At 45.0% G+C, this 14,023-nt stretch overlaps 1 protein-coding gene across 15 annotated transcripts in view; it reads left to right on the forward strand.

Moving 5' to 3' along the window:
• The first annotated feature begins 1,285 nt into the window (after positions 1-1,285).
• Positions 1,286-14,023, forward strand: part of TP53BP1 (tumor protein p53 binding protein 1) — a 68,682-nt gene continuing 55,944 nt past the window's right edge. For 2 of the 15 annotated variants that reach the window (XR_006284116.1, XM_043523309.1), the window contains exons 1-9: positions 2,150-2,325; positions 2,504-2,588; positions 2,916-3,003; positions 3,434-3,516; positions 4,342-4,503; positions 4,970-5,051; positions 5,777-5,854; positions 10,562-10,746; positions 12,688-12,814. Coding sequence is in view for 12 of the 15 variants with exons in the window: in XM_043523309.1 (XP_043379244.1) it covers positions 2,158-2,325; positions 2,504-2,588; positions 2,916-3,003; positions 3,434-3,516; positions 4,342-4,503; positions 4,970-5,051; positions 5,777-5,854; positions 10,562-10,746; positions 12,688-12,814 (1,058 nt within the window). In the remaining 3 variants the exon portion in view is untranslated. The other 13 variants (XM_037910040.2, XM_037910041.1, XM_043523303.1 and 10 more) reach the window with 13 other exon arrangements.

Here is a 14,023-nt window from a genome sequence, read left to right on the forward strand (position 1 = left end):
CCTGTGTTTGTGTCTTTTTGTAACTTAAGGTTTTGCCTAGAGGGATTCTCTATGTTTTGAATCTGATTACCCTGTAAGGTATTTACCATCCTGATTTTACAGAGGCGATTCTTTTACTTTTTTTCTTCTATTAAAATTCTTCTTTTAAGAACCTGATTGCTTTTTCATTGTTAAGATCCAAGGGTTTGGGTCTGTGTTCACCTATGCAAATTGGTGAGGATTTTTATTAAGCCTTCCCCAGGAAAGGAGATGTAGGGTTTGGGGAGGATTTGGGGGGGAATGACGTTTCCAAGCGGGCTCTTTCCCTGTTATATATTTGTTAGATGCTTGGTGGTGGCAGCAATAAAGTCCAAGGGCAAAAGGTAAAATAGTTTGCACCTTGGGGAAGTTTTAATCTAAGCTGGTAAAAATAAGCTTAGGGGGCTTTCATGCACCTCAGCAGGTTACATCAAAGAGGAGCTGCAGTGACTAGGCACTGGGATGCCTGTGCCTCTAAGAAAAAGCATTGGAATGCGTGTGCCTCTAAGAACCCAGCCCTGGGAAGCCCATGCTGAGAGGTGCTGTCTGTGGCAGGGGAAATAAAAAAGCCCCTCTGCTCCCCCCACCCTATTGTTTGCTAAGCACTGGTGCCTCAGTCCACCCGGGTAACTGTTACCCCCTCTGCCCCTGCCTGTGTCAGGGTTTTGCCCTCTGTCACCACCTCACACCTGGGCTTAACTCCGTGTCTTTCCCACCTCATTCCTGATTTTGCCTTCAGCCCTATCCTAACCCTGCTTCCAGCTGCTTGACTCCCCTTGACCTGTCAATTTTCACCCCCTGCTCAGACCCTGGCCACCCCCTCCTCTGATTTGCCCCTTTGCCACCCCTGTGAATAGCAGTCAGCAGGCTGGTTTCAGAGTAACAGCCGTGTTAGTCTGTATTCGCAAAAAGAAAAGGAGTACTTGTGGCACCTCAGAGACTAACCAATTTATTTGAGCATAAGCTTTCGTGAGCTACAGCTCACTTCATCGGATGCATACTGTGGAAAGTGTAGAAGATCTTTTTATACACACAAAGCATGAAGAAATACCTCCCCCCACCCCACTCTCCTGCTGGTAATAGCTTATCTAAAGTGACCACTCTCCTTACAATGTGTATGATAATCAAGGTGGGACTCTTACCGCGAATAAGGGCAGAGTGAAGGGCAGTGGCTTCAGCAGATCTTACTGAGCATGCTCAGTCCATATGCGCATGCTCAGTCCACCCTAAGTAGCCCATTGCTCCGGGGAGCAGTTTCCTGTAGTGCACCTGGCCCGGGGCTTGCGGGAGGCAGGCCGCGCCGCTCCCTGTGAGCGTGCACCCCGGGCGGCCCCGCCTCGCTTCCTCCGCAGCCGCCCCGGGCCTGTGCCCGTCCCGCCCGCAGCTGCTGGGGCCTGGTCCGCTCCCTGGCGCCGGAGCCGGAGGGGCGGGGAGAGAAGCTCGGCGTTGCTGTGGTAACCACGCAGCCGTGCGTGGGGCGGGACGCGCTGCGGCGGCTCCCACCGGCGCGGCTGAAGCATGAGCGGCCGCGGGAAGCAGGCAAGCGGCGGGGCTGGCTGCGGCCCTGGCTGGGGGGCCGTGGGGTGGGGCGCGCGGCGCGGGGTCCCGACGTCCCGACACTGCGGGGGCCGCCCCGCTTTTAGGGGCGTCGCTTGAGGTAGGCCCTGTTGCCGCCGTGCTGATTGTCACACTTGCCCTCTGGGCACCCTGCCGGGGGGCTGTGAGAGGCGGGGGGCGAGAGAGCCGGGGCCGCCGAGTACGGGCCCAAACCCGGGGCCAGACGGTTGCCCAGGGCTCAGCCCTGGTAACTGCCTCCCTCTTGTCCCGCCTCACCTTGCAGTCCCCGGGGCCAGATGGCGCACGGGCTCTGGGGAGGTGAGGGGCGTCCGATGGGACGGGGCGGCTGTGCCCTGCCTGCAGGGAGCATGATGCAGGATGGGGAGCTGAGGGACTGGGCACCGGTGCTACACAAGGAGGGGCGTGAGAGCTAGAAGCTCTGGTTTGGGTGGGTGCCTTCGCGTGCTAGTATCCGTCTCCTGTTTCTGCCTAGGCACCAGGGGGAGACAGAATAACTTCCACAGTACCTGGAGCAAGTTCCAGCTGCACTGACCCCTTTGTCTTCTCTCTTTAGGGCAGTGGATGGACCCCAGCCAGAGCCAGCTAGATTTAGGCTTCTCTCAGCAGGATACTCCCTGCTTGATAGTTGAGGACTCCCAGCCAGAGAGTGCAGTGATCGAGGAAGACACTGCTCATGGCTGCATCAGCCTGCTAGCCCTACATCTTCCCAACTGCAAGAGCCCAGTATTGGTGAGTGGAAGCTCCTTTGCGGGAGGTGGGAAGGAAGTGAAATACAAGCTTTTGTCCAGCAAGTATATGTGTGTTTGCTTGGGCTGTGTGGGAGAAGTAAGCTCAGTTTAGGCTGAATTCTCTCCCGGTGCCTAATGAAGAACTGGAGATGTAGAAATCAGGTGCATGTGTTTTACAGGAGATGACCAGCCCTCAAGATAGCAAACTGGCTGCTGGTGGTGGTGGAGGAGAAGACAGAGGCCTTGAGGAAAAACAGCTCACAGGTGAGGGAGCATAAGTAACTTTACCTTTTATTTATCTCTGAGAAGTTAACGTTCTCCGATTACTCTAAAATTCATTCTCCTGCAATGCTTGTGTTGATGAGATATTTGGGGGTTGCTGGCTTTGGAGAGGATGGTACCAGGGCTTTGGGAATTATTGTGAAGAGCTGAGTATCGGGGCATGTGACCCTGAAAGGGGTGAGTGGGCTAAGCAGGTATAACAGTGAGCTGTTCTTGTCAGAGAGCTGCTGACTTCCTCACTTCTCAGTGTCTGTCCCTATAGCCAGAAGTTTGCCTCTCTTCCATTCTAATGGCCTATTATGTTTTCAGAGCCCATGGACAGTTCTACCCATCAGGACGCGACAGGTTCGCTCAGCCAAGTTATTGATCGATTGCCTCAGCCTACCAGGAAGAACAGGTGGATAGAATATTCCTTGCCTTTGTCTCTGCCCCCATCTCCAACTCCATTTCTGTTTGTCTTAGAGGGATTATCTTCGTGACGTTTCCCCCTTATGTGGTGGCATAGGCTGGAATGCCAGTGCTGCTGGGGTTAACTGATGTGTAACAGTACAATAGCAAATCAGTTCAGAATGCAGAAGAAAATCCTATATGTGAAATTTAGCTCATTTCCTGGATATCTGTGTGATCCTCTGGGATGGTTCAGATGTACTGAGGAACAGCCCTGAATTCAAGGGACATTGCTTTCTTTTTTTCTTTTAAGATGCTGAGGGTGTCTGAGGGACCCATGTGTGAACAAAAATAAAAATAAACTTAAGAAAACAGTCTGAAGAAAAAACCCAGTGTGCTATATTTTTGACTGTCCAGATCATCTCTTCTCTCCACTGCAGGGTTCTTGAGATGGTAGCAGCTGCTGCTGAGGAGACAGGTGAAGATGCTGCACACTGCACTACCCACTTGGTGGGTGCTGAAGGTAATTCTTCTGCTCTAGAGCCTTCCGTGACTTCCTCAGAGCATTAAAATCTGCTTGGAGCTCCACTAGCATGTGTCTGCATTCATATAATTTTCCCCTTCAGCAGGTTCACTGTTTCCCATCAGATTAAGATAATATGAAGCAACTGTTAAGAAATCAACAATTCGCCTAGAGAGCTCATCCCCAAATACTTTGGGGCTTTAGAAATCAATACTGATTGTGAGCTGCGTGTTTGAAAACTACCAGTTTTCTACCCACCCATACACTCTCTCAGATGTCAGTGGAGTAATTCTTATCCTTATGCTGGCTCAGGTCTTTAGGACAGGAAGGGGCTTAGGAGGGGCATGGAAGTAGCCAGATCGTTAGAAAATAGTTGTTGTTGTTTTTTCCTAAAAGTTTGTTATGCTAGCAATAAAGGAAACTTGATGTGATGGTTGTCATTAAATGTTAGCGTTTACCCACAAGTGCTACACTTGGAGGCTGAATTACCACAATTATTTCCTGGGATACTGTACACTACCTGATACCATTGTTTGGTAACTTGTTGGCAAATGATGGCTTTTTAATGTCAGCCATTGTACCGATTATGTTGTTGGGTTTTTTTAATTATTAAAGAGGGGCTGTGCAGCTTTTGTAGAGTACTGAGAGCAGCTGAGTTTCTGTCTCCGTGGGTAGTTGCTCATAGTTATAGTAGGCACTTTAATGCGTCCTCTGTCTGGGAACGTGTTTGTGAGCTAGCTAGTTTGTTTCAGTGTGCAATGGGTGTTAATTCTAATGGCAATTTGTATATAAATTATTTTTTTCTTTATGGATGTCTGGTGCTAGACTCTGGCACATCGCAGTTGGGTTTTGGAGCTCTGGAACTCTCACAAAGCCAGGACTTTGAGGGAGACTCAATATTGAGTGAAGAGGGCAGAGGTCACCAGCTTCAGCCATCAGGCACTGTACCTACCTGTTCTAATCCCATGAGGAATGACCCTAATGAGGGTATGTAAATGGTCTTGTTCTTAAAGACCTTTTCCTTAGATGGTAAATTTCTCTGCTTCCTTTTGAGTTGTAGATGGCATGTTTCCTGTGATACAAAGTGCAAGATCAGGAATGATATTAAAGCTGCCCAAAGCTTGAAAAGGAGAATTCTGACTTCCTTTTTCCTTCGGGCTTGTTCCTTCACTGTTGTGGTGTTGCCCAAGTGTCAACATCTGTGTCTTTCTATGAGTGCCTCTTTTCTTAGCTAGCTTCTAACAATCCAGAAAATCTGACACTGAATCTGTTCTTTGCTACAGACCTCACAATCCCTTTCTAGTTTTCTCTATCAGTGGACCTTCTATATTGTAAATTCATGACAGGGTTGTGTTGATATCTGTGTTATGTGAAGTGCCAAACACACTTGTTGATACTAGTCAGCACAGATTATTTAAACTGAGTAACAAATGTTTTCTGTGTCTCCTGCTAGAGCTGCACAGAGTTAGGAGTGAAGCTCTGTCCCCTGGAGAAAGTTACACAGGTGCACAGTGCCAGCAAGAGAAGTCTGGAAGGTAAAACAACTGCCCTCTCTGTAGGTACCTTGGGTGGGGGCATGCAGAAGGAGGAAAGCTGAGAAAACAGCAAGGATTACTGGTTGTAACAATGTGCTGCAGGGCCCTCTTGGCTCCTGCCCCTTGGGCTGATTAAGACCAAGAGACCCTGGGTTCAGTAACCACTGGTGCAGTTTATTTACAGGCTGTGCTTTCACCATTTCAGTAACTCTTTATTCTCTGCAGGCGGAAGGAAGGAGAGAGCTATCTCCCTGCTTCCACTACCTGCCTTTTCCCTTTCTTCCTGCTGCCCCCCGGTTTTTATACAGCCCCAGCCTAATTAGGCAGCAGCTGTCTCTGCTTCCCAAATTAGGGCCAGGTGGTCCAACCAGCTCCAATTCACCTCCCTTAATTGGAGCTGGAGTGACAGAGGGCTGGCTCAGCAGTTCTGGCTCAGAGCCCTGTCACACTGCTGCTTGAGAACTTCCTATAGTGAAAGTTGCTGAAAGGAATGTCTCAGTAATGGTGGCTGAGGAGAGCTCCCATCCTTTCCTGGCTGGGAAGGGGGGTGGGGTGGAAATGGTGCAGGAGCATTCAAGGAAACATGACCTTTTTTTTTTTTTTTTTTAATGTGGCAATGCAATAGGCTAGAAGAAAATGTTAGTGTTTCATTTTTAACTTTAGAAAGCAATATATTTATTAAAGGACATTTTGAAACCCATGTCATTGTCTGTCCCTGTTTTCAGGGAATTGGCTGTGGTCTCTCAGGAGTCTAATGATACTCCCAGCAGGGACTCTGTTGGGTATTGGAGAATTTCACTGTTGTAAGTTTTATAATTATAAGTTGTTTAACCAAAAAAGTTAAGTTTTTATTAGTAACTCTTAATTATAAATCTTAAAGTGGTTAAACTCTCCAGTTTCACTGTTAACTGGCAAAGTGTATTCTTTAGGTTCCATTTGCATTGCCCAGTTTTCATGATGACGGCTTCCTGTTCAATAAGTAATAGGGCTGTCAAGTTGATTAAAAAAACCCAGAATACCATTTATATAAATATTTTCAAATATATTGATTTCAATTACAACACAATACAAAATGTACAGTGCTCACTTTGTATTTATTTTTTATTAATATTGCATTGTAAAAATAAAAGAAATAGTATTTTTCAGTTCACCTAATACAAGTACCATAGTGCAATCTCTTTATTGTGAAAGTGCAACTTACAAATGTAGATTTTTGTTGTTGTTGTTACATAACTGTTTTATTTTTGAGTGCAATGTAAAAGTTTAGAGCCTACAAATCCACTCAGTCTTCCTACTTGTCTGTCTGAGCAATTGGCTGAACAAGTTTGTTTACATTTGCAGGAGATAATGCTGCCCGCTTCTTGTTTACAATGTCACCTGAAAGTGAGAACAGGCATTCACGTGGCACTGTTGTAGCCGATGTTGCAAGATATTTACGTGCCAGATGCGCTTAAGATTCATATGTCCCTTCATGCTTCAACCACCATTCCAGAGGACATGCATCCATGCTGATGAAGGGTTCTGCTCAATAAAGATCCAAAGCAGTGCAGACCGATGCATGTTCATTTTCATCATCTGAGTCAGATGTCACCAGCAGAAGGTTGATTTTCTCTTTTGGTGGTTCATGTTCTGTAGTTTCTGCACCGGAGTGTTGCTCTTTTAAGACTTTTGAAAGCTTGCTCCACACCCCGTCTCGCTCAGATTTTGGAAGGCACTTCAGATTCTTAAATCTTGGGTCAAGTGCTGTAGCTGTCTTTAGAAATCTCACATTGGTACCTTCTTTGCATTTTGTCAAATCTGCAGTGAAAGTGTTCTTAAAACGAACAACATGGTGAGTTATTATCCAAGACTTCTGCCATATATTTCATGTTATAGCATGCAGGTAAAACACAGAGCAGGAGACCTACAATTCTCCCCCAAGGAGTTCTGTCACAAATTTAATTGATGCATTATTTTTTTAACAAAAAGAAAAGGAGTACTTGTGGCACCTTAGAGACTAACCAATTTATTTGAGCATAAGCTTTCGTGAGCTACAGCTCACTTCATCAGATGCATACTGTGGAAAATACAGAAGATGTTTTTATACACACAAACCATGGAAAAAATGGGTGTTTATCACTACCCCCCCCCCCCAAAAAAAAAAAAAAAACAAAAAAAACAAAACAAAACCAAAAACCTACTCTCCTGCTGGTAATAGCTTATCTAAAGTGATCACTCTCCTTACAATGTGTATGATAATCAAGGTGGGCCATTTCCAGCACAAATCCAGGGTTTAACAAGAACGTCTGAGGAACAGTGGGGGGGGGGGAGGAATAAACAAGGGGAAATAGGTTACTTTTTATAATGACTCAACCATTCCCAGTCTCTATTCAAGCCTAAGTTAATTGTATCCAATTTGCAAATTAATTCCAATTCAGTCTCTCGTTGGAGTCTGTTTTCGAAGTTTTTTTGTTGAAGGATAGTTACTTGAGATCAATCTCTCTGGTCACTCAATTTCTGAAGTGTTCTCCGACTGGTTTTTGAATGTTATAATTCTTGACATCTGATTTGTGTCCATTTATTCTCTTACGTAGAGACTGTCCAGTTTGACCAATATACATGGCAGAGGGGCATTGCTGGCACATGATGGCATATATCACATTGGTGGATGTGCAGGTGAACAAGCCTTTAATATTGTGGTTGATGTTATTAGGCCCTGTGATGGTGTCCGCTGAACAGATATGTGAGCACAGTTGGCAACGGGCTTTGTTGCAAGGATAGGTTCCTGGGTTAGTGGTTCTGTTGTGTGGTATGTGGTTGCTGGTGAGTATTCGCTTCAGGTTGGGGGGCTGTCTGTAGGCAAGGACTGGCCTGTCTCCCAAGATTTGTGAGAGTGTTGGGTCATCCTTCAGGATAGGTTGTAGATCCTTGATAATGCATTGGCGGGGTTTTAATTGGGGGCTGAAGGTGACGGCTAGTGGCGTTCTGTTATTTTCTTTGTTAGGCCTGTCCTCTAGTAGGTGACTTCTGGGAACTCTTCTGGCTCTATCAATCTGTTTCTTCACTTCCGCAGGTGGGTATTGTAGTTGTAAGAATGCTTGATAGAGACCTTGTAGGTGTTTGTCTCTGTCTGAGGGGTTGGAGCAAATGTGGTTGTATCGCAGAGCTTGGCTGTAGACAATGGATCGTGTGGTGTGGTCAGGGTGAAAGCTGGAGGCATGTAGGTAGGAATAGCGGTCAGTAGGTTTCCGGTATAGGGTGGTGGTGATGTGACCATCGTTTATTAGCACTGTAGTGTCCAGGAAGTGGATCTCCCGTGTGGACTGGACCAGGCTGAGGTTGATGGTGGGATGGAAATTGTTGAAATCATGGTGGAATTCCTCAAGGGCTTCTTTTCCATGGGTCCAGATGATGAAGATGTCAGGGGCGTTAGGGGACGAGAGCTGAGGAAGCGTTGTTCTAAGTCAGCCATAAAAATGTTGGCATACTGTGGGGCCATGCGGGTACCCATAGCAGTGCCGCTGATTTGAAGGTATACATTGTCCCCAAATGTAAAATAGTTATGGGTAAGGACAAAGTCACAAAGTTCAGCCACCAGGTTAGCCGTGACATTATCGGAGATAGTGTTCTTGACGGCTTGTAGTCCATCTTTGGGTGGAATGTTGGTGTAGAGGGCTTCTACATCCATAGTGGCCAGGATGGTGTTTTCAGGAAGATCACCAATGGATTGTAGTTTCCTCAGGAAGTCAGTGGTGTCTCGAAGGTAGCTGGGAGTGCTGGTAGTGTAGGGCCTGAGGAGGGAGTCTACATAGCCAGACAATCCAGCTGTCAGGGTGCCAATGCCTGCGATGATGGGGCGCCCAGGATTTCCAGGTTTATGGATCTTGGGTAGTAGATAGAATATCCCAGGTCGGGGTTCCAGGGGTGTGTCTGTGCAGATTTGATCTTGTGCTTTTTCAGGGAGTTTCTTGAGCAAATGCTGTAGTTTCTTTTGGTAACTCTCAGTGGGATCAGAGGGTAATGGCTTGTAGAAAGTGGTGTTGGAGAGCTGCCGAGCAGCCTCTTGTTCATATTCCGACCTATTCATGATGACAACAGCACCTCCTTTGTCAGCCTTTTTGATTATGATGTCAGAGTTGTTTCTGAGGCTGTGGATGGCATTGTGTTCTGTACGGCTGAGGTTGTGGGGCTAGTGATGCTGCTTTTCCACATTTTCAGCCCGTGCACGTCGGCGGAAGCACTCTATGTAGAAGTCCAGTCTGCTGTCTCCTCCTTCAGGAGGAGTCCACCTAGAATCCTTCTTTTTGTAGTGTTGGCAGAGAGGTCTCTGTGGATTAGTATGTTGTTCAGAGGTGTGTTGGAAATATTCCTTGAGTCGGAGACATCGAAAATAGGATTCTAGGTCACCACAGAACTGTATCATGTTCTTGGGGGTGGAGGGGCAGAAGGAGAGGCCCCGAGATAGGACAGTTGCTTCTGCTGGGCTGAGAGTATAGTTGGATAGGTTAACAGTATTGCTGGGTGGGTTGAGGGAACCATTGCTGTGGCCCCTTGTGACATGTAGTAGTTTAGAAAGTTTAGTGTCCTTTTTCTTTTGTAGAGAAGCAAAGTGTGTGTTGTAAATGGCTTGTCTAGTTTTAGTAAAGTCCAGCCACGAGGAAGTTTGTGTGGAAGGTTGTTTTTTTATGAGAGTGTGGAAGGTTGTTTTTTTGAGTTTTTTATGATCACTTTAGATAAGCTATTACCTGCAGGAGAGTAGGTTTTTTTGGTTGTTTTTTTTTTTTTGGGGGGGGGGGGGGAGAAAACCTTTTGTAGTGATAAACACCCATTTTTTCCATGGTTTGTGTGTATAAAAACATCTTCTGTATTTTCCACAGTTTGCATCCGATGAAGTGAGCTGTAGCTCACGAAAGCTTATGCTCAAATAAATTGGTTAGTCTCTAAGGTGCCACAAGTACTCCTTTTCTTTTTGCGAATACAGACTAACACGGCTGTTACTCTGAAACCTATTTTTTTTAACGAGTGTCATCAGCATGGAAGCATGTCTTCTGGAATGGTGGCCACTTTGTATTGGTGTGGTGTAATGGTGGTGTACACTTTGTATTCTGTGTGGTAGTTGATATCAATATTTTTGAAAATGTAGAAAAAACATCCAAAATATTTTAATAAATTTCAATTGGTATTCTATTGTTTAACAGTGCGATTAAAACTGAGATTAATTGCATGAGTTAACTGTAATCACAGCCCTAATAAGTAATGTTTTAAAATTCTATTTAAAACCTGTTTTTGCAACTTTGTAATGAGCTGAAATCAGAATCTTGAGTTTACTTTTTATTATAAAGTGTTTAACTCCGCTTTAAATTCTACTTACCCCCACCCAATATTCACCTTGGGCAGGTGTATTTTGACATGGGTAAAAATATTTTATTTGTCCCTGCTATTGTGGTGAGGACGAGTGAGAAGATTTTTGTACCTGGGCTGGTAAATATTCATGATAGTTCTGCAACACTACTATAAATTGAATTTCCCAGGTCAGAGGTTATGTCTAGCTCTCCCAGAATTCCACAGCAACACAAAGAGATCAGCAGGATACAAATGTCTGTCTGTGATGTGCTTGAAAGTGGGTTGCAGGCTGAGAAGACACCTGATCCTGGTCTGCAGGAGTCAGAGATTTTGTCAACTCAGGAAGATATGTTTTCCCAGAGCCACACAACAGGTAAAAACAGACCAACTATGCCAAAGTATCCATCCTAAGGGAGCAGTCACTGTTCTATTTTTTAGCTGGGGGCTATGCATCTGTCACAGGGTGACTGGCCCCTTTAAGAGGAAGTAAGGTCCAGCGTAACTGGATTGATTATCTGCTGCCCAACTGGACTTGAGGGAAGGCACCTGAGGCTTATAAGGGTGGTTGTCTGCAGCTGCCTGGAAACACTGTAGGAGTAAAAAAGCTCCTATGAGGCCCTGACTCAGTGCGGGGAAGTCCAGTGGAGAAGGCCAAACTCTAGGCAAGAGGTGCTGGGAGATCAGGAAGACCGATCCTCAGCGGGAAGGGCTATGCCCAGCTTGGGTTTGGGGCAAAAATATTGAACTGTAATGAGACGACAGATCCTCAGCCTAGCTGAAATTGGGATGAAGACTTTGTAGGTTTAACTTCTGTTTTGAAAGACTTTATACAAGATTTAAACTGGATCCCAGATGGCGAAATGTTTGAATATCTCGACTGTATGGACTTTTTAAGGGACATTACTGGGCAGATGTGCCCTTTGAGGGCATCTTTCAGGGAAGCAGGTTACAGTGGGCAGAATACTTTGGGTGTGTTTTGATTAAACGAATGTTTCTGTTCATGTGAAAGTACTCTGGAAAGCAAAACACAGCCTTCACTTATGTGGGGAGCGTTCAAATGTTCTCTCGTTGTTCTGAGGTGAATCATAATAATGCCATTAGAATGGGTTGTTTGAGTATTCCTCACTTTTCCCTACATGCTTCCCCCCCCCGCCCCCCCCCCCCCAAAAAAAAAAAAAAAAAAAAGCATGGCAGTAAAACTGCTAATTGTTTTTGTGATGCTAGAAAAAGCATGGGCACGTATTTTAAGCCTTGTCCATGTTGGGGAAACTTACCCCAAAAATTCCTATTGGTTCAGCTGAACTGGCATTATAATTGGTACAAGTGCTAGTGTAAAGGCTCCAGCAGCCAGAATAATTTTTTAGCATATTTCAGTTACACTTGCTTTTCAGTAAGTTTAGCAAAACTTGGCTGTATGAACAGGAATATACAGAGGAGGAATAGGGAGGTTGTGTATATGTAGCACTTATAAGACCACTACTGGAATATTCGCAAAAAGAAAAGGAGTACTTGTGGCACCTTAGAGACTAACCAATTTATTTGAGCATAAGCTTTCATGAGCTACAGCTCACTTTTTTCTTTTTGCGAATACAGACTAACACGGCTGTTACTCTGATACTGGAATATTGTGTCCCCTTCTTGTATCCACACTACAAAAGGATATTGAAAAATTGAAGAGGTTTCAGAAAAGAGTCACAAAAATGAATTGAGGTCTGTAAAACATGCCTTACCATGAGAGACTTAAGACATTCTACTTAGTTTATTGAAAAGAAGTTTAAAAAGATGACTTGATCGTGGTTTAAAGGCCGGGTCAAAACAAAATTGCACTGTTTTAACTAACAGGTGTGTGTTTTAAACAGCTTTAGTTAAATTGTTATAACTTTGTTAAACCTTCTGGATGTAAAATCTACTTATCTAACGAAAACGGTAAAAGCAGTGAGTTTTCTTCTTTGTTGTTGCCAGAGCCTTGTCTATACTAGTGCTCCCACCAATTCTAACATTGATTTGGCTGAACTGGTATTGGAACCATTGAGAATTTTTTCCTACAATTCTTTAGTGTAAACACTTATAATCCAGTATGAGAGAGCAGGCCACTTTTGCCAGCCAGTAACAAGCCTTTTACCTTTTAGGGATATGACGCTTGCATTTCACGTGCCTTGGACCTGTGGTTCCAAAATCCATTTTTGTCTCACTGAGAATATTGGTCTTTGTCAAACTGGGAGGTAACTTTGCAGAAGTGAAAATCATCACTCATGATTTTATCTGGATAACTTGCTTTATAATAATCCAGTCTGTTTCCTCTTGCTCCAAATAGCTTCAGAGAGTGACTGTACCATAACCAGGGTGGAAGTGGGAGGTTCCGTGGCGTGCACCCCTGCTGGCACTCTGCAACTCCTGCATCTCTCTGTGCAGGGGTCCCTTGGTCAGGAGAGTCTTTCCACGTAAGCAAAAAAAACAAAACAACAACACAACCCCACAACACACAACCAACACCTCTAATATGCACTTGTCCTGCATGGGATGAAAGTCACTGGGACAAACAGCCCAGCACAGCAGGTGGGGTTAAATCTTCCAACATGGATTACATTGTAATTGTGGTTTTCTGCAAACTGAAGTCTTTGAAGCTTAATAGCTAATAAGGTATAATTCTGGCTTTTCACATGGGTTTCCATGGGGGGGAAGACACTGGGCTCATTGGTAACCTTTCAGCCTTCCTCAAGGAGAATAGGGGATCTTACAGGGTTTTCTGTTAGAGGAGTGGGGACTTCATGCTGCTTGGGAGAGAATTATACTCTTTTTTGCCTTTTGGTTCTATTCAGGTTATGCCAAGTTGCAGGATGTAGAGGAGTTGTAAAATCGGTTTGGTTTTAGCCTCCAAAGTGATAACTAAAAAATTAAGCTACATTACTTTATCTTCCATCAGTTTTCCTGAACTCCCAATAGCTTTCTTGGGGAAGGTGTCCCCAGCTCCATGCACACTTCAGGATCTCCTTGCTAGCTGTCTCTGAAATAAACTTCAGTGCAAAGCTGACTGAACGGGGATACTTCAGAGTGTCTACCTACAGCTGAGAAGAGGGTGATGTAAAGAAGAGGGTTTAAAACTTGTTAGGCATTGAGGAGCTATTTGGGGAAAGGAGTGCCTACATAAAAGGAAATGGCTCCATTTTATTCAGAGGAGCCATACTTCTGATGCAAAAACACCTTGTTAATTTTCTGTGGCTAGTGTGGAGGCGTATAGTTTAAATTAGGAGAAACTGGGTGGAAGTTGACTGGTACTAAAGATGACTGTGGTCAGACAAAGTCCTCTGCTGATGATACAAAGATTGCTTCTTTTGACCTGCAAACTGGATCAACTCTCCCATTCCCTAGGATAGCCATTCATATCTTCACCAAGCACTAATCTCCTCTTCATTACTGAGTCCCCCACTCTGCCAATCACCTGGTCTCTCTCAAGATAGGATATCTGCCTCTTGCCTGCTGCCCACCATCTTATGCTTCTGAGACTTCCAGACCATAAGTGTTAGTGACTTCTCTTCCACTCTCAGCTTGCTCCTCCCTGTTGTCTCTTCCCATGACATGGTTGTCGATTCTCTGCATTCTACCTCCCCTCCACACTTGACTTCTTTGCCCCTCTCTCCCATCACAAGGCC

Source organism: Chelonia mydas, chromosome 10, assembly GCF_015237465.2.
Source record: "Chelonia mydas isolate rCheMyd1 chromosome 10, rCheMyd1.pri.v2, whole genome shotgun sequence".
Lineage (NCBI taxonomy): Eukaryota > Metazoa > Chordata > Testudines > Cheloniidae > Chelonia > Chelonia mydas.